The sequence below is a fragment of the Bombus vosnesenskii genome, unplaced genomic scaffold, assembly GCF_011952255.1.
Source record: "Bombus vosnesenskii isolate JDL3184/JDL3185 unplaced genomic scaffold, Bvos_JDL3184-5_v1.1 scf7180000016278, whole genome shotgun sequence".
Classification (NCBI taxonomy): Eukaryota; Metazoa; Arthropoda; class Insecta; order Hymenoptera; family Apidae; genus Bombus; species Bombus vosnesenskii.
Window position 1 is genome coordinate 318,984 of NW_022884347.1, and position 25,724 is coordinate 344,707.

At 38.4% G+C, this 25,724-nt stretch overlaps 1 protein-coding gene across 1 annotated transcript; it reads right to left on the reverse strand.

Moving 5' to 3' along the window:
- Positions 1 to 12,216: 12,216 nt before the first annotated feature.
- On the reverse strand, positions 12,217 to 16,650 carry LOC117242749 (homeotic protein proboscipedia-like; the record flags this gene model as incomplete). The annotated part of the gene is made up of 2 exons (XM_033509664.1): positions 12,217 to 16,393; positions 16,486 to 16,650. Coding segments are annotated over 2 exons (2,046 nt in total), but the record flags the coding sequence as incomplete, so codon positions are not given.
- Positions 16,651 to 25,724: the final 9,074 nt, after the last annotated feature.

Below are 25,724 nucleotides of genomic sequence, written 5' to 3' on the forward strand. Positions count from 1 at the left end.
TCAATGACGCCATAGTATACGTAAAATAAAAAAAAAAAAGTATTAATTTAAAAAGTACTCGAAAGTGATTCAGATATAAAAATAAATTTCCTGAATAAAATTTTCGGTCTATCGAGTATTTGGTAAAAAAAGAAGAGGACAAGAATATGAAATATAAAGTGTGTATTGGTTCGATGTTGGACGAAGAAAAATTGTACGGGCTGGCAGGAATAATTAATAAATGTCAATCAGTTCCGTGGAATCGAAGGTGTCGGTGGAAAGGTACCAGCTAAAATGATTTTATGCCTGTCTTATGAACAATCTAATGTTACCCGACCGATGGACAAAGATCATAGGACGGCTAATGGTGGAAGACTCGTTCGTCTCGAAGACCCGAGACTAATCAGCGCGAGCATTAATCATCCCCGTGGATCCTCGACCCAATTTTCGTAAGGTCAAGTCGCAATGGAGACGTTGATTGGATTCCACGTCAGACCAGAAGTAAACATCTTTTCCGTTCTTTCGCGTTCTATCGTATCTTCTTTTCTTTTATCGAAACCATCGTTTAGCCAATAATAGAAACAATCTTCTTTATCGTCCCCCGATAACTCACTAATTTCAACTTAATCTAAATGAACCATCGTTACTTCTCAATTTGTCCCACGATTTAAATGCCGTCTAATTCAATTTTCATTTCAAATTAATCAAGATTTATCTTGGGAATAATTGAAATTTCGCTAATTTCAACTTCCCTTGAATGATCTTCGTTTTTAATCAAAATTTCTAGGGCTCCGTTTTTAATAAAAAAATCGCAGCGATCTCATTATCCACGGAGAAATCGTTTCTTTCTGCAGAATCACAGCGTAGTGTTTCGCAGTGCGGATAGAACGGGTCCGTGCAGTTTCTTGCGACAGCGAAATCAACGGACCGTCAGCATTCTTAATGCGGTCCGTGGAAAAAATATTGCCGGGTAATTGTAAACCGCAGCCTCCCGGTGGCGTCGACCGTTTATCATCATCTCTATAGGTTGCTGAGTGAGATTCGGGGGTTCACCGTGCTAAGAGTTAAAACCTCAGCATGACTGGTGGCCTCGGTAGCCGATAGACGTGTCATTTACGCGTCTACGAATCAATAGCCGCTTCACTTTACACCCACCTTACATCATTAGTCATTTTATAGGGCCGTTATACAGTGTGCCCTGTTTACATGCACAGGGGAATCCCCTCGTACGCCCTCCTCTTCCTTTCCTTTATTAGAAACTCACCTACCAACCGCTTTTGTTATCTACCTCATGCTTTTCCCTTCTTTCTTTTGATTTTCTGCAATTTTTTAATTCCGATACCTATGCGTTTCTTAACTGGTTATTTACATATGTTGTAACCAGATATGTAAGAAGGAAAATAATTTCTTTTGCAAAATTTATGGCGACGCTCAAAGATAGTTTTCTTTTATATTCTATTCTAAGCTAACTCCAACCTAACCTCAATTTGAATCGCAGTTTGTGCTTTCCAATAATTTTAGGCTGTAGGAACGAAACTTTTCTGGAGATTTGATATTTAAAGGTATAATATTTCAATTAAAAATTGTTAAATACTCAAGTTTCCAAATTTTCAGACAGCCAAGTATACGAATCTTCAATTATTCAAATCTAAAAATATTTGTTCACTTAATCTTCAAATGTTCCAATTTCCAACGATTTAATTTAAATGCCCACCTTTTCAAATATTTAAATTAAAAATTGTGAAATACTCAAGTTGCCAAATTTTCAGACAGCCAAGTATACGAATCTTCAATTATTCAAATCTAAAAATATTTGTTCACTTAATCTTCAAATATTCAAATTTAAATGCCCACCTTTTCAAATATTTAAATTAAAAATTTTGAAACACTCAAGTTGCCAAATTTTCAGACAGCCAAGTATACGAATCTTCAATTATTCAAATCTAAAAATATTTGTTCACTTAATCTTCAAATATTCAAATTTAAATGCCCACCTTTTCAAATATTTAAATTAAAAATTTTGAAACACTCAAGTTTTCAAATTTTCAGACATCCAAAGATACGAATCTTCAATTATTCAAATCTAAAAATATTTGTTCACTTAATCTTCAAATATTCAAATTTAAATGTCCACCTTTTCAAATATTTCAATTAAAAATTGTGAAATACTCAAGTTTCCAAATTTTCAGACATCCAAAGATACGAATCTTCAATTATTCAAATCTAAAAATATTTGTTCACTTAATCTTCAAATATTCAAATTTAAATGCCCACCTTTTCAAATATTTAAATTAAAAATTGTCAAATACTCAAGTTTCCAAATTTTCAGACAGCCAAGTATACGAATCTTCAATTATTCAAATCTAAAAATATTTGTTCACTTAATCTTCAAATATTCAAATTTAAATGCCCACCTTTCTAAATATTTAAATTAAAAATTGTGAAATACTCAAGTTTCCAAATTTTCAGACATCCAAATATACGAATCTTCAATTATTCAAATCTAAAAATATCATAACGCTTAATCTTCGAATGTCGAAATTTCCAAATTTTCCACATTAACTTTACACAGTTTCTCATTTTCCGATTCTCCGTGTTTTAAATCATTTTCCATTCCACGCAACTCATATGCGTCACATATCGATCGAACTTTCCACTCACCACCATAAGTTTCACGTTCCACAGAAAAATCCTTGAGCAATGAATCGCAATGTAGCGTTACCGCGGCCGACCTACAGATGAAACCAGATGCGCAACAATTAATAAAATGTATCGGGGAGTGTCTAGGCGTAGAAGATGCGGCCCGACTAATATTCGAATTCTGGCGTGACACGGCCCAACTAATCATTATAACGATGCCGTGTATGCACGTATACGTGTTGTTAGAGGGCGGTGTGCGTGGATCGTGGACTCTGGTCCCGGCTGCCTCTCCACGAACAAACGTCGAATGGTTTTGCACGCTTACCGCTCGATTTTCGGATCTATCACCCTCCGGGAAGCTTGGCCTGGCCCGTTCGTTCTTTAGTGCTCTCCAGCCTACCCTATCGAGATTTATGGAACGTGTCAAATCGAACGGCTAACCCTTGAGTTCTTAGTTAAGTCTGTGGACGTTGTACTGCGACAAATGGTTCGAGTCGAGTCTTAAAAGGACGTCGGTACTTCTCGAGTTGCTAGGAAACAGTTGCCAGTGAATTGTGATAACGGAAAGGATAAATAGAAAATATTTCGTTGTAATAGAATTCTGTGATTTTCATTGCAAACACAGGTATCGTCGAGTTAATGAGGTTTGATCGGTGCATTAAGTGACTCTGCACGATCCTTGTGTCGCAAGATAAGATGTATGAAAGGTGTTTGCACGTAGTACTACGTCGACTTTCAACTTCTGTTACCGGCCGTTAATGGTATTCCACTGGTCTGTAAGCCTGGTACTACGTTAATGATTCTATACACTGACATTTCATGAAAGAGATTTTATCGATAGCGCATTTTCTATACGTATCTGTTGAAGAAAACGTTACAACTTACGCTGTTTTGTTCCGTCAACACCACGTAGTACAATGTTAACGACTGCAACTGCTATTATGTACTGCTACTACCTCGATGAAAAAAAGTGTACGCTGCATCATCCTTCCTTAAATTATATCCGTTAAAGGCTACGAAGTACCACTAAAACTTGATACATTGTATTTCTCGCCTATTACATTCGAGCAATTTGAAAATTTAATATATTGTCTTTTCTGTTGATCTCGATTTCAATAGTTTCTCTTTGTCGTCTCTCTCAACGTTTAAGACATGTTAACGACAGTAGCTATGCAGGTTAGTACTAATATCGTTCGTTTCTTCTACTTTATAGGAGTCATCGAAGTATTTGAATTAGTCAATTATTCAGTATACCAGTGAACTACGATATCTAGCGAGACTGCATCTGTAGCACTAATTACTTACCTATTTATATATTTAACATCATTATTCATTACATATATTAACACTTTACCGACCGATATTTATTTATTTATCGCCCACGCTCACCGACCGATAGCCTATTAATCGGCTTTTTGTAGCCCACGCTTATCGACTGATAGCCTATTAATCGGCTTTTTGTCGCCGACAATCTTTCTCATTATTTGAGCAGTAATTTGTTATTTAGTACTAAGATATTTTGCTCAGTTGCGTCAGTTGCGTTGCTTTGTAAGCTGCCACAGTTTTATACCAATCTGAAAAACTTACCGTTCGCGATGAACGAAAAGAATGGTATTGGAGAGTCGAAATCGAAACAGAGCCGGCGCCATGGAGAATCTGGACCTGAGCTGCCGGTCGGACGTGCCTATGCTGTTGAACCGCTATCTGTCAGTAAAGTGATTACGGACTTTGTCAATACCAGCTAATGACAAAATCCCCAATCACTTAGTTACCAACCGAATATATACATCTTCATGAAAGCAATATGATGGCGACAGACGTGTGTCATAACAGTACTAATGAAATGTCGAAATGTATGATATGTGTAACACGCATGATATATATAAAAGCGTCTGATGGTAAGTGTGCAAATCTTTTTGCCAGCTACCGTAACTATATGTCAACCTTTACGACCGTGGCAACCAATAGCCAAGATCTACCGCCCACCATAGAAAACTCGACACAGTTCTGTCGTCTGCTTGCAATGGTGGTTCGCGTGTTCCTCGTGAAAGAAACGGAGTAGAAGCGAGATCCATAATTTTCCATGTGCCAGTGCACGGTCGCGTGGCGTGTAAGATTCTATTTGCGGTGTAACCACGGCGGGAATTAACGAAGGAACGAGAACCAGCTACAGCTAACCTCGAAAGCGGAGAGTCGAATGCGCAAGGTGTTCCCGCGGTGAAAACTTAACACCGTATATATAGGGTGTAGAGGTTGTGTAGAGCGTGGAGGCTGCCGCTTCCTTCATCTATCATGCGAACCATGACAAACCGAGGCTCAAAAGCAGCCGCCAGCGTGGCAGCGACTTCTTGCCTTCTACGCTTAGTCTCAGCTGAGACTCTCTACCTGTCCGCTACGTGGGATCTGCTCTTCTCTCCTGCTCCCTCCACATTTATTAACATTTAAGCGTTAACGACATTTCTCTGGCGTTCACGGGGCATCGAAGAAACCGGAACCGTCCGTTGCTGGCTGCTCGCCCCCAGCCGCCACCTCACCCGGATTCGAGATTCCTTTCGTTTCGGGCGACAGCTTCTCCAACACGAAATTCGACTCGTCTTTGAGCAACTCTGTCACGATGTTTTTGCCTGCGGCGATCTCCCGCCTTTGGAAATAAATCGAATGGCTTTTAATTTAACCTGCACCTTCTCTTTCTCTCGGGGCACCGTTTCAAAATTTACGGGGTTAGAGATCGCGCTGTAATTCGCGAAAGTTCATGAAGTATATAAAATGTAGATGCTGCAACTGTACAGTTTGAAATGTTACTGATATGTATATTGACTTGGCAACTACGTGATTGCGGATTTTGTCATTACGTGGTATTGACAAAATCACTTAGTTGCCAACCCAATAGTTTCAAATCTTGTATCGTTAATTGTAATTGTAGGAAAAAGATCTTGCAATTGTCCTTTTATACTACTTCGTGTACTTTGAAGTACTATAGTAATATCAGTAAAGTAGTTCAATTAATAAATTAACGCGGAATTATGAATGGACTGTTGATCTTTATGCAATCTCATATTTTAACAAATGCAACCTAAATTAACCTAAATTCACTTTAGATATTTCATACGTTTCTTTGCATATCATGCGCAATTCGATATTTTTACAACTTCAAGTTTCTTCGATCAGGAAACACTTGATGTTAGGTTGGCAACTAAGTGATTGCGGGTTTTGCCATTACGTGGTATTGACAAAACCCGCAATCACTTAGTTGCCAACCTCCTATTTGATAAACAGTTTAAATGAAAAATGTCGAATTCTTCATCATCTTTTTCTATGTTCTGTATTTCTTATATAAAGACGTGGAACATGCGTACTTTCAATCCTTTGCAGCAAATAAATAGCAATAATTGCATCATAAAATTCGTAGTAGTCTCTTTAGGGCTGTACCGTTAAAGGGTCTAAGTTCGAAGCTGATTCGTTGATTAGTTTGCTGCAGAAATTAATCTGAATAAAGTATCGTACTATTTACACGAGCAGTGAAAAGGAATAACGCTGCATATTCAAGTTGCTGCATTCGATGTTCCACTTGCTTTCTAATTCCACGTGTTCTGTAGATTCAGCGCTCTGACACTTCCATTTGCTACTACGTAAAATTGAAAAAGTTTCTTGTCGATCGATAATTTTGATCAGACTGCAAACTGCCAGCTAAAATACAATGAACAGTTATTTTATAGAACTCGAAGAAACTGATTTCCTGGATGACATAAAAGCACTTTATGGAGTATCATTGTCATCATCATCATTCGAGTGTCATTGTATGTTAGAATGAAGCGTGTCGAAGTGGAGGGAGGCCATGTTAGATAATAAAGGTAACTACATTATCGGGCGGCAATTTTCCAAATCGTCTTCCTATGTCATTTTTGTCGATAGATTTATTGATTTCGTTTTATTGATTACTATTTCGCTGTTTTCGGATAGTTTGACGTTAAAGGTGGTTTATGATCTGTGCTTTCCAAGTATAGCAATCGCGCGATGCTTCATCATCGAAATATCGAGACTACGGAGCGCGCGATCGAATTGGTCACGAGGCGGTTTTTGCGAGCAGCGAGTTTTTGCAGGGGCCGCATTATGTCTTTTGCAGTTTAACTTTCTACATTACATGAAATCCCCGGCGTTTCATCACCGCGCCACTGCGCCGCGAGATTTCACCTCTCTGTGAAATGAGTTCCTCGTTATTTACGTTTTTGCGCCAGCCTACAATTACGCGACACTAAACGTCGAACCGAGAGCCGGCCGTTTTCTCCCGGCCGACATTTGCTTTTCGTCAATCTCGCTTCTTCGTTCGCGTCGCATTCTCCTCTTCAACGTACCTTAGCTTCTCTCCGATTTAGATTCTCCGAAGTACTAAAAATTTCAGCTAGAACATTTTTGAAATAAAATTTCAAGAGATTTTTTTAGCAACTTTCAGGGTTACTTGCTTTATATTTTATAATTCACCATAAGATTCGATTGATCCATGAAGACTGTCGTGAGTGTTTTTGTTTTACCATCGTTATTATGTTTTATTATCGTTGAAAATGACAACGTGAGTTCGTGCTCGCCATCCATGTGCAGATCCGTTAGTTACAAGAAAAGTAACTAGAAGATAGTCCTAGATACAATCGATAGATTTAATCGATAGGTTTAAGATGTTCTTTTGTTTTTATTCCTAGTCCAGGTTAGAAAGTGCAGTAAAGGTTATTTTGGCTGAGAACGGTGTGATAGATTTATCCATAGAATAAAATAATAGCTATTGTGATCCTACCTCTGAATAAAGACGTAACAACAATTATTATTATTTATTTTGTTTATTATTTTATTAGTGATGTATTATTAATTGTATCATTATCATCTTAATGTCATTATTCATAACCACTACGAGTAATAATTTGTCTACTCTTCAGCTGCTATTGAATAATAACCGTGTGAATAATAACTCTATTATTTTTTAAATTTAGAAAACACCTGCTGCGATGAACTTTTTCATCCACGATGACCTCAAAGGATTAACGAGTGAAATTGTATAGAATATAATTCAGTGTAGGAAACGCATAATATTTTTATTTTTTCGATTGAAAAATTCTGCACTGTAGATAGGGAAAAGAAAAATTGATGAAAAAGTAAGTCGGTTGACAGCTTGTTCGAAGCAAAAGTCGCTGGAATTCAGGAGTTTTCCGGTGTTCAGCTATATCGGTCGGAAAGCAAAGTGGCGTGAATGAGTCGTCCCTTGACGATCGTAAGATTTATGGTCGCGACGGTTGGACAGGGAGGCCAAACATTGCTCGACTTGGGGCTAGTAACCCTTGACTTCTCGTGGCCCACCCCCTGCGATTCCATGCGGTTGTGATAGTAGTCGTATGACTCGTGATAAAAATATGACTACTTTGTACGATAAGATATTTTCTTACCACGAAGCTTTACTTTTAATGTAGTTGAAGGAGACATTGACTGCTTGTATGAGCTATAATCATTTTCTAGAAGATAAACTGTGTTTGTACTTGCATCGTTTACATGGTATTTTTTATTTGTCCATATTTTTTTGCAAACGATATATTTTTTTATTATTTAAATTTATAAATATATACATTAATAATTAATAATTATTAATAATTATATTAATAATTATGTTTTTAAATTTATAAAATGTTTTTTTTTTAATTTATAAAATTTATCAATTTTTTCTAATTTTAAAAAGTTCCATAAACCATTCTAATTATGCACGAACATAATAATAGAAATAACAATGCCAACAAGAAACAAACAATGCAAAAGAGAAATTGTTCATCTATTACCACTTTATGAAACGAAAGCAACTTTCCGGACAAGCTACTTCATCGTGTTATATGATCTTCGTGTAACTCCGATCTTTAAGATAATCGTCTACAAACATAAAAATTCCAATTGGAGAACTTCAACTGTGAAATTCCATTAACTAACACTTGCACAGTATCGCCATCTACAACAGTTCCTCGCTCAATTTCAAGCTCCACCGAAACAATTGCCTCGCAAACTTTTTCCCATCTCATGCAAGATCTCTCCAAAAAAAAAAAAAACAAAAACAAAAGCAAAGAAACACAAAAAGCAAAGGAAGAAGCATGGAAAGAGCAGGAAGGCCAGTATGCTGGCAAAAACCGTGATATCTAAGGATTCGTCGAAAGTGCGATTCCCCGGTTTTCCAGTTTTTTCTAGGACCGGCCAGCCGGCGGAAGGGCGGCGTTTCCATCGCTGAGAAAAAGTTAATAGCGTGGAGAAATTAGCCCGACAGAGAGAGGTGGCAGGGAGCAGGGGAGAGGTGAACCGTAGAGGATCCATGGTTTCAGCGGCAGAGAGTAGGGGGGAGCAAGGGGAGAGCCAAGGGTGATCGTTGATCGGGGGTTGCGTTTCGCTGGGGTGTTCTGCACAGATGCAACGATAGCAACAGTTCGGTCGGCTCGTTCGGACAGGAGGCCACATATGAGCTCGCTGGCATCGTATGGGCTTGACTCACACGCATCACGCGCAGTCATCCATCATTGTCAGTCTCTTCACTGACACAGCCGTTCGTCCGGTCTACGAACGCGCATACGGGACTCTCTCGATTCGAGAGATCCTCTCCTTCCCTCTCGCATCGTCAACCGGCTTCCTCCAGCTCTGATTTCCCGCGAAACTGAACCTCGCTCGAGTGGAGAAGCGTACGCACAACTATCAGCCCGATTTGCTTCAAACGGGATCTCGAAGCTCAGCTTGCTTTAACTGCATCGTTGTTTTCGTTGAATTCCAAGAGGAATTACGAGAGGATCATGTTTGTGTATATTTTTCGAGAGAACAGTTGAATAGGTGAATTATAAAACACGTAAATAATATGTAAATAATATGCGTATGGTTGTAGATATTGTTGATAAATGGTAGATTGATGTGCAGATTGTTGTATAGTCGTATCGTGCATATCGTGTTTCTACGGTAGAAACAATTGGAAGATCGCTTTCCATGTCAATTTGATTTTTATGTTTATTCATTGTGTTTGTTCATCGTCTTTAACGATTGCCTTAGAGATAACTTTTATAGCAGTATCTTGTGAATAGCATGTCAATCTATCAAGTCCATAAGGATCGTCCTCTATACGCCTCTTTCACTTGTGTTTACAATAAGACTGTTCATCCCAGCGAGTAATTATTTTGAGCACTGTACATGTTGTAGAACTACATATTTGTAGATCTTATGTGTATATGTGTATCTACGTGTCTGTTAATTAATGTTTGTAAGTATATGTTTTAGGCTTGTCAAAACTCTCAAACAATTGTTCATAGACACTTTTCCATAAACATTGTAATGTAAACTGTTCAGTCGGTTGACAGTCGGATATGGAAGAAAGTACTGAGACGCGTGCAAGTGTGTATCGATGAATATCTTTGAAATCGCTTATCAACTAAATACATAACTATTCTAATATGAATTCTAAGTGTAAATTGAGTGTTCCTATACCATTATTTCGGCTATTAAGATCCAAAACTTTCAACAAAAATAAAACAAAAATTGTTGCTCATCTATTATTACCTTATGAAAGGAACGAAACTTTCCGGACAACCTATACTATCGAAGCAATGAATATGACATAACACAAGTGAAAATATCGTAAAATGCAAGACACAGAATGAAATTTATACCAATCTTCGTTTCAACGTTCTCTAAAAGTTGATATTACAAACAGAAGACATTGTACCGCTATTGAGATATGTATAATTGTATGTGCTAGACTAGGTTAGCTGCGTAGTAGTAAACTCGTATGTGAATATCAATGTGTGGAAGTATATGTGTGCATCTCCAAAACAAATGAATGTAAACTCGTCAGTCGGAGAACAGTCGGATGTGGAAGAAAGTATTGAGACGATTGTAAGTGTGTATCGATGAATATCTTTGAAATCACTTATCAAATAAATAAATAACTATTCTAATATGAATTCTAAGTGTAAATTGAGTGTTCCTATACCATTATTTCGGCTATTAAGATCCAAAACTCTCAATAAATATAAAACAAAAATTGTTGCTCATCTATTATTACCTTATGAAAGGAACGAAACTTTCCGGATAACCTGATACTATTGAAACAATGAATATGACATAATACAAGTAAAAATATCGTAAAATGCAAGACAGAATGAAATTTATACCAATCTTCGTTTCAACGTTGTCTAAAAGTTGATATTACAAATAGGAGACATTGTACCGCTATTGAGATATGTATAATTGTATGTGCTAGACTAGGTTAGTTGCGTAGTAGTAATACTCGTATGTGAATATCAGTGTGTGGAAGTATGTGTGTGCATCTCCAAAACAAATGAATGTAAACTCTTCAGTCGGTTAGCAGTCGGATATGGAAGAAAGTACTGAGATGATTGTAAGTGTGTATCGATGAATATCTTTGAAATCGCTTATTAAATTAATATATAACTATTCTAATATGAATTCTAAGTGTAAATTGAGTGTTCCTATACCATTATTTCGGCTATTAAGATCCAAAGCTCTCAACAAATATAAAACAAAAATTGTTGCTCATCTATTATCGCCTTATGAAAGGAACGAAACTTTCCGGATAACCTAATACTATCGAAACAATGAATATGACATAATACAAGTAAAAATATCGTAAAATGCAAGACAGAGAATGAAATGTATACCAATCTTTGTTTCAACGTTCTCTAAAAGTTGACATTACAAACAGAAAACATTGTATGACAAATGTAAGGAAACAGAAAACTTACAACACAGAAAATGAAAATTATATTAATTTTTATTTCAATATTCTCGACAAGCTTCAATTTCAAACACAAGACATTATATCGAATGAATGATTACTTTTGACCATACCCCCTTCAATTATCACTGATACGATGATCACAAGATTGCGCATAGGATGCCTGGAGGAACGTCTGAATTTCGAGGATCCCTTAGCTGTGCTGGCGGAAGGAGGAGCAGGCCGAAATGTATGTATTCGGATCGGCGTTTCCTGCGAGCTCCGTGTCAGCGAAGGGAGCGACGATGATGGATGACTCGAAATATCAGAGCAATCGAACTGAAATATTATTTTTAGCGCGGTTCTCTGGAGCGGCGTGCACGATCCATATTTTACCAAGGCGATGCGCCGCATTTATCACCCTATTAAAATTGATTCGCGCGCGCAAATTGCGCGCTGTCTTCGTATATCGTGTTCTTTGGCCAATCGTCTGTAGTTTCCTGACGCGAGACTCGTCTGTTTCCTCGATACGAAAACGTCGGACCAGTGTATACTCTTCGAACATGTGTATTAAAAGTAAATTCCTGTAACGTAGGCTAAAACGAAGGTACAAGTAATTATTTTCTCATAAGAGGAATCGAGCGTGGAATTTTTCTCCTGATCATAACCTATTCGTAACTGCTGCGTTGAGTAGTAAGCGAAATGTATTTACTTTCGAAGCAGTCGCTCTTGTAAGTAATTAATCACTGACATAATATTCTATAGATGGTAATAAAGCATTCGCTTTATTTATATTATCGACAGGATTAAACAAAGACAAGGTGGAAGAAGGAGGGGAGGAATAAAGGAAACGAAAACGAATCCTGTTTAATTTTATAATGATATTTTTTATTATCATCCATTTCCATGTCCACTTATCATCTGCTTTAGTGCTTAATCCGTCGAAAGGGGTTAAACGAAATCGCGAGCGCTCGGAATAGGATGAAACAATTCTCTCTGTTTTATAAGTTTGTATGAACGAATGTACACAATGATCGCCTCCCATTTACAGTTATCTCTTTTTTTTTGTCGCTTTTCCGTTTTTTTTTCTCCATTTCACGTTTAGAAGATGGAATCTTCGGATCGCGTGGTTAGTCATACATTCAGAATCGAATAAACAATGTGTATTTCTCATGTATCTATGTATATGCGTGTACGTGTCCGTGTGTACATGTGTCCGTGTGTACGATTATCGTAAGCGCGCTATATACAAAGAAGTCCTCGTGTAAACGATCGTGGCTCCTTAAATGCCATTTGTTATTTACTTTTTCGTTTTTTTTTCTTTTTATACAAACCAGATACGACGACTGGCGCACTATTAAATATATTCCACTGTCGAGTCGAGGTGAAAATCAAGGTTTCACGCGTCGCTAGCTACGTGATCTAATCTCGTAACCGTTTTATGCTATTGTTTCTCCGATAACGACGCGAGCCCCTTTATTTGGTTCGCTTACATCTGTAGAGTCTAGTAGAAATTACGACGAAATAGATGGATGATCCTGGCGAACAAACGATCAAGTTCTCATCGTAGCGTTCACATCTCGCATAGTCTAAGACCAGAAGCAACGAAAAATCTGTCTTTCCTTGTACAATTGAAAATAAACGTCGAGAGAGTATAACTGCGTGCAATGTGTACGAACTGAAACTTCGTCGACGTTCGACGGTTCGTTCAAACTCTTTCGTGACGTTTAATGTGAAAAAAAAAAAATTCTTGAAAGATGTGTGAACGAACTTTCCATAAAGTTCCGTCATTTTTTTCACGAAACGTTCTCAACCTGCTTGAAAAACTACGAGTACACCTTTCATCATCCTCTAAAGCGTTTACGCTTCCGCGATTACTGTCTTCTGTCCTTAGCTTGTGTTACGACCCACACTATCGATCTTCTCTTTCTTATTTCATTTTCTGCAAATCTTCTGGTTAACTAGCTTCCTATATGTACACGCGTTATTTCACTAAGAATTATTGCTCGTGAATTGCTAATTCACTTTGCCAAATATTGTATAGTATTTGAAATATTTTTCGTGTTTTCCTTTTAACCGTTAGGCGAACAGGTTAGGTCGATTTAGAAGGAAATGGCGTCATCGATACGGTTGCTGCTTCGTTTACGCAACAATATGGCGTCGCGTGAAGCACACGCGAACTCGAACGATTGGAGACCGGTGCGATCATCATGCAATTATCTATTACACGATAGAAATCGTGTTTGTTTTAAGTTAGAAAGATTGCACTTGCACCTGGTCATTTTTTCTATTTTTCTAAATTTCTAATTTATTTACACACACACACACACTCTGTCACATGAACGTGAAATCGCACTGTTTGAAAATCACTCGTCGGTCTTCTCCACGCGTTTTCAACTTCTTCCAGTCGATGGTCGGTACAGGTGAAGCAATCATTGATACGGACGGAAATGATTAAAGTGCCCGGTACGAAGATCATTGAAAGCGCTCCATTTCCTCTCTATTGAAATTCATTATCGAATTATCCAGTCAAATGCTCTCTCCACATTTCTATTTGCATCTGTTTAAATCGAGTCCTGTGTTAGAAACTCTGGATCCTTCGTATCTACCAAATATTATTTACATTTTCAAATAATCATGGGTTCATTTATATCTAGAAAGTCCATCACACGTAAACTTCGATTCGAGTCGAAGAAACAAAAGCCCATCTCGCGGCTGCAACAAATTGTTTCCGATCCTGAAACCCTATTTACACGATCATAGCCTATCGACTCTATTTAGGGAAATATTTATAACGAATTAGTCGCTCGGTTTATTCGAGAAAATCTCAGCTTTTAATCAATACCATTCTTAAAATTTCTTTCAACAAAACAAAAAGGAAGAAACAATCTTCATTGCTACTTCTTCAACTATGATAACTTCTAACTCGCAGAAATTCACATCCACCACCCACACGACATTCACATATTCCGCGGCTGCTTTCGTTTCACGTCACTCTAATCCATCTAAATTGAAATCCGAATCTTCCTCAGCAACCACTGCCTACTAATCCAACACTTGCAACGGTCACAACGATCACAAGGAGCGCCATCAGTACAACGCGTTCAGGAGACACTGTTCGTCGCTCCAGTCCAGCTGACAAGGGTTCTCGGTCTCGTGAACTCAGCTGAGTTGATAGTATTCCGGCGCAAAATCGTTGGCCAGGTTCGTCAGGAAGTTGAAGTCTGACGAACTGTTGCTATTGTCCGCGGATTGTGGCGGGGCAGACGTGTGCACTGGTTCCGCGTAGAAGTTGCCGTAATTGTAAGAATCGGCGTTGCCCTCCGCTTGGCTGGCGCTTCCTGGCGGAGTGATGACAGCGGCAGTGGCTGCGGCGATCGCGGTTGCCGTAGTGGTCATCCCTGGCGCTGGAAACGGATCTGGCGAAGACACGTAACTGTTGGGAATGTTGGACGCTTCGCCGCCCTGATGGACGTGCAGTTGACTGGTTTGCTCGTAGTAAGCGTTTGGGTGGCACTTGGTGCCTGCTCGATAGTCTGCGGAACTTGGATGCATGGGAGGCTGATGCGTGACGTAACCTTCTGCCGTGTGTTGCTGTTGATGTTGTTGCTGCTGTTGGATGTCGTTGTAATAATGTTGCGCAGTTTGAACAGACACAGCAGCGTGGCCGTGAGAGGCAAGGTTTTCATTAGTTGCGTGATAATTCCCGCTGTTAGGATAGCCGTAATTACCCGGTGTCATGTAGTTTTCTGTTGCCTGGTCGTGTTGAGCAGAATAACCTTGGCTGGTGTTGTAGGCGTTGCTACCTTGCATGGTTCGATGATAAGGCGCATGATAGGGTGGGCCTGCTTGTGTATAGCCGTTGTACTCCCCTGCAGCGTTGGCGTATTGGTTTTGTTGTTGATGAAACTGCATGCTAGAATTGTACATCGTTCTGGAGGCGGCGCCCGTAGTCGCACGGACGTGATGACCCACTCGGGATCCCAGGACTTGGTTTTGCCTGGCGTATAGGGGATGGACGTCACCTGGGTAGGAGATTCGAGGTTGTTGATAGGTATCCCTGGAGCAATAATTGTTCTGCGACTGAGTTTGTTGCGCGGCTGCTGGAACAGCTTGTCTACTAGGTACTCCGTTTCTGTATTCGATGGCAGATGTCGATTGGTACACGCTTTGTTGCGGGAAATGCGTTTGTTGATTGTTGCTGATATTCCTGCCGCCGTGAGGAGACATCGTGCCCGCGTTCGTCGACCCATGCATCATGGGAGTAGCCACGGAGCTGGTAGACGAAGGAGAACTTCTTGGTCTCTGCATGTATGCTGCGTGTGTAGCTTGAATCCCCAGAGGACTTCCCTGCTGCAACTGAACGGATACTGGCGTCCCAGGTGTTGAAGATGGTGTGAGACTTCTGGTAGAATTTTGACCAGGCAGTACAGGCGTACTGACAGTCGAATCGGGCATTGCCAATAAGACACCATTGCTGTTTACCGAGCAGAGTTCCTTGGTATTCGCCGATGGAGACTTCTTGCTGACGGAAATTTGCTGCTTGCCCGGATTCGGACTCTTGTGGCCGCTCTCCACTTTTACTCTGACATCGCTGGACAATTTCTTGGTAGCCACGCTCGGGGATGTCACTTCACTACCGTCTTGTGATCTCGAGTCATCGTCTGCTATCATCTTTTCAAATGAACTGGACACGCTGTTCGTGCTACCAACGCTGCTGGCTCCATTGCTGTTCGCGTTGAAAGCTGGATTACTGTTGTTATTATTCGTTGCTGTGGGCGTGTTATTATTGTTACTGCTGTTTCGCCGACCCGACGAGCTCAGTTCGGTCACGTCACCAGACAGTGTGCTGCCCACGTCGCTCACGCCAGATATATCACAGTTGTGGCAGCTCTTCTTCTCGTCGCTGTCTATCGCCAGCATTTTTTCGCCCTTCGACTTCTCTATTCCGTCGGATGTCGAGCCATCCTTCTCGTCGCCGTCTTCTTTACTTAGTGTTTGACGTTTGTGTTTCATTCTTCTGTTTTGAAACCAAACCTTTACCTGCAATCAGTGGAACGAACGATTTGCTTACGCTAGAAGCCAGTTGATACAGAAAGGCTGTACATCGAGGATTTCTTTTTAATCATTCTTACCTGCCTTTCCGTCAGGTCCAAGGATGCGGCAATCTCGATTCTTCGCGGTCTACACAGGTACTTGTTAAAATGGAATTCTTTTTCTAGCTCGAGCAGCTGTGTGTTCGTGTACGCCGTCCGTAATCTTCTTGGCAGGCCATTTTCTGCAACGTAACAAAATTGTCCCTTTTATTTCTTTTATTCTTCCACAATATTTTTGTGATCGAGAACATTAAATGGGAGAGTACTTAACAGAGCGTAAATATACCGCTGAGTATAAAGCCTGTTATCGAATTGTAAATCTTAGATCGCTTGACAGGTGTACGTCGCGTCGGATAAGTTACGAACATTCGGATTCGCTAATTAATCACCTAATCGCTATGTTAATGGGAATTGCTTAGAAATTGTAATTGCGTTTCATGCTCATCGCGCGTTAACAAATCTATGCGGACCTTTCGGGGAAAATACGATTCTTTCATTGTCATCGTTGATAGGGTTGAGCTTTACATTTCTCGACAATCTGTCATTATCTAATCATTCCTTTTGTCTATGATCAACAGATTTCAATTAGTTAACATCACTTACTTTTAGAAGATTGATATGTATCTTCAAATCTATCAGATTATATTCTTCTTCCCTAACTAATTGTTTGTAGTCGCGTGAATATTTTCTTCAATTTCTTTCTCTTCTTTTATAATCGACTGACATAAAAATGAGAAACTCAACAAAAATGGACTTGGTATTATTGAGATATGTATAACTGTATGTGCTAGACTAGGTTAGCTGCGTAGTAGTAATACTCGTATGTGAATATCAGTGTGTGGAAGTATGTGTGTGCATCTCCAAAACAAATGAATGTAAACTCTTCAGTCGGTTAGCAGTCGGATATGGAAGAAAGTACTGAGATGATTGTAAGTGTGTATCGATGAATATCTTTGGAATCGCTTATCAAATAAATATATAACTATTCTAATATGAATTCTAAGTGTAAATTTAGTGTTCCTATACCATTATTTCGACTATTAAGATCCAAAACTTTCAACAAATATAAAACAAAAATTGTTGCTCATCTATTACCACCTTATGAAAGGAACGAAACTTTCTGGATAACTTAATACTATCGAAACAGTGAATATAACATAATACAAGTGAGAATGTCGTAAAATGCAAGACACAGAATGAAATTTATACCAATCTTTGTTTCAACATTCTCTAGAAGTTCATATTACAAACAGAAGACATTGTACCACTATTGAGATATGTATAATTTTATGTGCTAGACTAGGTTAGCTGCGTAGTAGTAATACTCGTATGTGAATATCAGTCTGTGGAAGTATATATGTGCATCTCCAAAACAAATGAATGTAAACTCTTCAGTCGGTTAACAGTCGAATATGGAAGAAAGTACTGAGACGCGTGCAAGTGTGTATCGATGAATATCTTTGAAATCGCTTATCAAATAAATACATAATTATTCTAATATGAATTCTAAGTGTAAATTGAGTGTTCCTATACCATTATTTCGGTTATTAAGATTCAAAACTCTCAACAGTTATATTCTTCCTATGTATTCTTCATTTAACTATATTTACAAGATAATAAATACGGTTAATTTCAAATATTTCAACACATCCCGATTTGATGAAAGAATGTCAGGTACAATATCTAAAGAAGAAAAGAATTAAAGTAAAGCAAAAAAACACTGTCCTTGTCCCTGTGCTATCTCACACTACTTCTTTCCATCTCCGCGTAGTAGAGTCAAAGGATGAAGCTGCAAACGAGCTTCGTAAACATCGTCACCCCTGAACACCCATTGAACGTTAACATAGCATCGAGTAAAAGCGAACATTCGCTTTTTGCTCGATTACGACACACTCAAACGGCAGCTTAATTAATGATTATTTAGGCGTGCGAGCGAGGGGCGACGTCGGAAACCGATGGCGCGAACAATGCCCCATGTAGTTGAAGATGCCCCATGTAGACGTCGCCACTGTTTCGCTCGACGTTCCATCCAGTTTCATCGTTCCTTGGCAACTTTCGGCTAAGTTCTCAGCCGGCGGTATTCCGTGTCGATGCGAAACATCTCTGGTAATTATTATCTGGTAAGAAACTTGTCGTGAGATAACGAGGGAAGCTTCGCGACGAAGGAAGAGGAAGTCACGTACGGTTGGCGATCATCTGAAAAGGGTTTCAAAGTAAGAAGCAACGTTTATTACGGTTCTGTGTTGCTCTTCCTGGTTAAGGGCGTATAGTAATTTACGTGCTGCAACGATGTAAACAATCATTAATAGTCCGCTATCGTAATTACAGGATTTTACCAGGCGGCTGACACGCGGGTAATATTTCAATCAAAGTCTATATGCTTGCACATTCGCGCGTTCATACAGCCAACCTGGGGAACCTCGCAAAGGAGGGAATATTTAAATGGCCGACGCACGGCTTAATGCAAAATTCAGCTGGGAAAGCGTGTGGCCGATAAAGCAACGGCAATTAACTGAACGCGTTCGCTGAAATCGATTTTTCCACCTCCATCAACGTGATCCACATGATCCACGTTGTAACAGCAACAGGACGATTTTTCTCGCTGTTTTTTTTTTCTCTTCCTGCTTGCGCGGCTCTTTTTCCGTCCTTTTCGTCTGGAATTCCTTTTTCTCTGACGATGACGAAATAGCACTCGCGTAACAGTCGCCGGTACGCTTTGTATGAAAATCGAGCTGGCTAGAAGCGGCTCGCCTTGGACACGACGTTTAGAGCGTTTACGATTGTTCACTGTCGCCACAGTAATTGAATCGTTCCTTTCTCAGAACGCTATTTTTCCCCTTCCTTTTTTCGTCATATCGTGTCCCAGAAGCGACAGGATCTTTGATTGCTACGCCGGATAATTCAAAGGATACGAGATTTTGCGGTATCTCTGACACGATATTGTACACGATAGGTATCTAACGTTCGAGCATTTTACATTCTTCTTCTAAGAATTCCATTCTGAAATGATTATACCTGTCGAAAGGATTCGCGCTAACAAATGGCGCAAGCCAAGATTCTGAGAGTTCGAATTTCCTCAGCTACTTCGAAGTATCATTCCCTTGGTTTCATGATCGATTAAATTATTATACAATTTCATTCTCTGCTACAACCGGAGGAAACGCGACCGTACAGTCTTTTATGAAAACTAATTTCTTCCGATTCTCGTTCTTCCAAACGTCTTATCGGTCATCCTTCGATAGCATTGCTCTTCACCGAGCAACCAAAACCATCATCCTCGTACGATACAAACGAACAGTTCGATCACAGAACGAATTCTCCACCCAGTCGACGTTTCTGTACAAGACATAACCGATCACCTGAACGTCCTAACATCTGGCTGCCACAATCCCGGTATTTCGCAATTATTACGCGAGTTTGTTTTCTCAAAAACGACGCACGTATAATAAAAACAGAATAAAAAAGCAGTAGAAGGAAAAAGGGACGAGGAACTAGCGTTCTAGGACGTGACGCTGTAGCAGGGTGCACGGGGGGGGGGGGTGTGTTCCGTTTCGCAGGGCTGAGATGCTAAACTACCCCATGGCGTGCAAGTGGATCGGCGGGCGAAGGGTGGTTCCGCGCCGCGATGAGTCGTCAGGGGTCGAAGGAGAGACCGAGAAAGGGACGAGGCAGATAAAAAAGAAGAGCTTGCGGAGGGTGAAGGATGGACGCGGCGAAGGGGTGGGGGCAGCTAAGTCTGCACGTGGAGTTTTCATAGAGTAACCGAGAGTAGGGGTGGGAGCGTCGCGTGAGTGACACGGCCCTTATCGATATTTCCATCTTGGGATTTGCCGTGGCGAACCGTCGATACTTCTATCTGATCGCTTTCAAGACACTGTTTGTGTTTGCCTTGTATGCACACCTTTTGTGTACGTTTCCAACAGATGGTAATTTTCTAGTTTATTGTATTAGGTTGTCCGAAAAGTGTCTTTCGTTTTACCAGGAAACAATGGACGCACAATGTTTTTTCTTTTATATTATTTTGTCGAATTTTCGTAAGATAACCTAACCGGATAACCTAAAAATTTGTACATGACTTTATCTCATATCATATCTTTGTATATGATTTCTGAACAGTCTATCTATAATGTACAATTTGTTAATTCGTTAATAATATTAGTTAGCAAATTATCGCTTGTGCGCGTCTGGACAATTTATAAAACATTTTATAAAATTGTACAATAGAAGTGCACAAATTAATTGCGAATTTTTATGAACGTAACCAAAGAAATGGAAACTAAATTAATGTTTGTTTCACAGTTTAGATATTGCACCAGGCAATTGTTACTTCGTGAAGGCACTAATTATACGATATTAGTACTTAACCTCTTAGATTTTAGGTTGTCCGGAAAGTTTCTTTCGTTTTACCAGGAAACAATGGACGCACAATGTTTTTTCTTTTATATTATTTTGTCGAATTTTCGTAAGATAACCTAACCGGATAACCTAAAAATTTGTACATGACTTTATCTCATATCATATCTTTGTATATGATTTCTGAACAGTCTATCTATAACGTACAATTTGTTAATTTGTTAATAATATTATTTAGCAAATTATCGTTTGTGCGTTTCTAGACAATTTATAAAACATTTTATAAAATTGTACAATAGAAGTGCACAAATTAATTGCGAATTTTTATGAACGTAACTGAAGAAATGGAAACTAAATTAATGTTTGTTTCACAGTGTAGATATTATACCAGGCAATTGTTACTTCGTGAAGGCACTAATTATACGATATTAGTACTTAACCTCTTAGATTTTAGGTTGTCCGGAAAGTTTCTTTCGTTTTACCAGGAAACAATGGACGCACAATGTTTTTTCTTTTATATTATTTTGTCGAATTTTCGTAAGATAACCTAACCGGATAACCTAAAAATTTGTACATGACTTTATCTCATATCATATCTTTGTATATGATTTCTGAACAGTCTATCTATAACGTACAATTTGTTAATTCGTTAATAATATTAGTTAGCAAATTATCGTTTGTGCGCGTCTGGACAATTTATAAAACATTTTATAAAATTGTACAATAGAAGTGCACAAATTAATTGCGAATTTTTATGAACGTAACTGAAGAAATGGAAACTAAATTAATGTTTGTTTCACAGTTTAGATATTGCACCAGGCAATTGTTACTTCGTGAAGGCACTAATTATACGATATTGGTACTTAACCTCTTAGATTTTAGGTTGTCCGGAAGGTTTCTTTCGTTTTACCAGGAAACAATGGACGCACAATGTTTTTTCTTTTATATTATTTTGTCGAATTTTCGTAAGATAACCTAACCGGATAACCTAAAAATTTGTACATGACTTTATCTCATATCATATCTTTGTATATGATTTCTGAACAGTCTATCTATAATGTACAATTTGTTAATTCGTTAATAATATTAGTTAGCAAATTATCGCTTGTGCGTTTCTAGACCATTTATAAAACATTTTATAAGATTGTACAATAGAAGTGCGCAAATTAATTGCGAATTTTTATGAACGTAACTGAAGAAATGGAAACTAAATTAATGTTTGTTTCGCAGTGTAGATATTATACCAGGCAATTGTTACTTCGTGAAGGCACTAATTATACGATATTAGTACTTAACCTCTTAGATTTTAGGTTGTCCGGAAAGTTTCTTTCGTTTTACCAGGAAACAATGGACGCACAATGTTTTCTGTTTTATATTATTTTGTCAAATTTCGTACGATTCATTTCGTTATGTCGAGATAAACACCGTGACATTTCATAAACTTGGTTTCACGTTTGTACGAAGGTGCACTGTCGTAAACAACACGTTCGCGGAAGAAAGACACTTTCCGGATAACCTAAAAATTTGTGTATCTTTGTATATGGCGTGATTTCTGAACAGTAATATATTACTAGAATTTTAGGAAGCTAAAAAAGTTATATAAAAGTTAAAACTGAGATAATATACAAATTTATTTGTAAATTCACAAATTTTTCCACGTGTTTACGTAATTCAGAAATTTACTAAATCTGTACGATCCGATCCCTAAAAAATTTTTACACATATTTACGTAATTCGGAAATTGCGAAGGAAAGATACTTTCCGGACAACCTAATACCAGATTCTGAAGAAACTAACGTTCCAACGAACAATCAAACGTACAGATTTCTACGAAGGGTAGCTGTGTCATTCTTCAAACGTTCCATTCGTCAGAACACGCATCAATTGTAATACGGTGCATGCCATGGTCTAACGATATCCAAGTTGTTATACGAGTAGGTATTTCTCAGTGATATATTACTATCCTGAAGGATGAATTTGTGGGGATGAAGTATAGTGTGTAATGGTTATAAAGGGTATCCATTACCTTCCTCAATTGTGGTTTTAAGGGGTGAATTCAATGTAAGTAGGATTACCTTGTCAGTGTCTCTTTTCCAGCGTATCCATTGTCATCAGCATTTTTTGCTTGCTTTCTATCTTACACTAGGCAACTTGCATCAATAAGAAGTTTCTCGTCGCCTGTATAAACTGGCCGAAATAATTACACCATCGCGTATTACATTCGTTATTTCTACATTTTCTTAATATCATAATAATCTTGGTAGCTACAATGTTGGTAGTTTGTAAGGCTTTCTCGTTTCTGCTGTCTTGGTTGATGCAATAAAATCCTTCATAATACTGTCTCATTTTTCAAATCTGTAATTACCCATTCTAATTATTACTTTTAGCAATATATATATTATCAAATCTGCTAGAAATCATAAATCCTAACTTATGAACGAAAGTACACGTTCGGCTGTTACATGAAAATTCTAATATAGCTAATCACGTGGCAAAATACACAGGCCAGTAAATTAGCAACGAATCGGAGATCCCATCGAGCAACGTGATCCTTCCTCTTCTTTCACAGCGTGTCGCGGATTCGTTAATTACGCTGCTTAAAAGTCAAGGTCGAGCTGCCTATTAACGCGTCACCAGCCGACATTTACGTTCAGCGCCGGAGACGTATCCTTGTTCCATCGGGCCGGTGCAATAACGGAACGCTGCAGCCGACCATAAATCATCCGGGCTCCTATGAAATTAGCAGCACTGTTTTCGTGCGAATTCACTGGCGCAGCCTACGCGCCGCGCGGCCAGAATTTATAGAACTGCGATAAAACGAGCTTTAGGTGAAGTCTGACTTAACGCGGCACGCTTCACTGATTTCTCTGTGCTCTCCATTTCGCTCTTCTCTCTTTTTTCTTCTTTCTATCTTTACCTCCTTCTTCCTTTTCTCGCTTTTCGATGTTCCACAGTCGTGAATCGATCGCGTTTTCTCGTCCCATTAAGTATCACGCGGCATCGTTATCGCGACTCGCATCGGAACGCGGTTCGATATTGCTCGAACGACGATAACGCGCCAGAGATTCCGGGAAACGATCCGTAATAGCGTGGAAATTTTTGTATTCATTGCTAAGTATTAAAGGCGTGGATCGTGGTCACGAAGTAGAATTTGTTTAAAAAACGGGTTTACTTTTTATCGACTCAATGTCATTTATCAACCGGCCGATTCGTAACTAAAGCTTCTGCGATTTCAGAATTAACAACAGTCGATAAAGAACGATTAACTCGAGGTGGGCTGATGTTAGTTTCTGCGACATACGATTGTGATAGAATTTTTTCTTCGCAGATATGATACGAAGGAAAATAAAGAATTATTTTTCGGTCAAATGAGCTTGAATTTTGTTTTTGATATTTTTCATAGTACTTCGATTTTGCTTTCTAAATACAATGTACGAATTAAGTCTTTGATTATCGTTGACAGGTTTCTGAAAGGTTATGGACAGTGCTGAGTAAAGAAATATAATACAAAGGAAAATAAAGAAATACTTTTCGGTCAAATAAGCTTGAATTTTGTTTCTGATATTTCTCAGAGTAATTGATTTTGGTGTCTAAATACAATGTACGAATTAAGTCTTTGATTATTGTTGACAGGTTTCTGAAAGGTTATGGACAGTGCTGAGTAAAGAAATATAACCGATTTCTGGAAGGTTATGGTCAGTGCTGAGTAAAGAAATATAACCGATTTCTGAAAGGTTATGGCCAGTGCTAAGTAAAGAAATATAATACAAAGGAAAATAAAGAAATATTTTTCGGTCAAATGAGCTTGAATTTTGTTTCTGATATTTCTCAGAGTAGTTGATTTTACTTTCTAAATACAATGTACGAATTAAGTCTTTGATTATTGTTGACAGGCTTCTGAAAGGTTATGGCCAGTGCTAAGTAAAGAAATATAATACAAAGGAAAATAAAGAAATATTTTTCGGTCAAATAAGATTGAATTTTGTTTCTGATATTTCTTAGAGTAGTTGATTTTACTTTCTAAATACAATGTACGAATTAAGTCTTTGATTATTGTTGACAGGCTTCTGAAAGGTTATGGACAGTGCTGAGTAAACAAATATAACCGATTTCTGGAAGGTTATGGACAGTGCTGAGTAAAGAAACATAACCGATTTCTGGAAGGTTATGGCCAGTGCTGAGTAAAGAAATATAATACAAAGGAAAATAAAGAAATATTTTTCGGTTAAATAAGCTTGAATTTTGTTTCTGATATTTCTCAGAGTAGTTGATTTTACTTTCTAAATACAATGTACAAATTAAGTCCTTGATTATTGTTGACAGGTTTCTGAAAGGTTATGGCCAGTGCTAAGTAAAGAAATATAATACAAAGGAAAATAAAGAAATATTTTTCGGTCAAATAAGATTGAATTTTGTTTCTGATATTTCTTAGAGTAGTTGATTTTACTTTCTAAATACAATGTACGAATTAAGTCTTTGATTATTGTTGACAGGCTTCTGGAAGGTTATGGACAGTGCTGAGTAAAGAAATATAACCGATTTCTGAAAGGTTATGGCCAGTGCTAAGTAAAGAAATATAATACAAAGGAAAATAAAGAAATATTTTTCGGTCAAATGGGCTTGAATTTTGTTTTTGATATTTTTCATAGTACTTCGATTTTGCTTTCTAAATACAATGTACGAATTATGTCTTTGATTATTGTTGACAGGTTTCTGAAAGGTTATGGACAGTGCCGAGTAAAATAAAATTAGGTAGCTTGCAATAATTCTTTTGTAAGCATGATAGGCGTATCTGGGTTAATCGTTGATGATCAGGCGTGAAGGATACCTTTTTTTGGTTAAACACGTTCTTTGTGATATTTTTTTCGAGCAACCTTTTCACGACGAGAAGTGCGGTGGCGTAGTAAATTAACAAGTGCACTGAC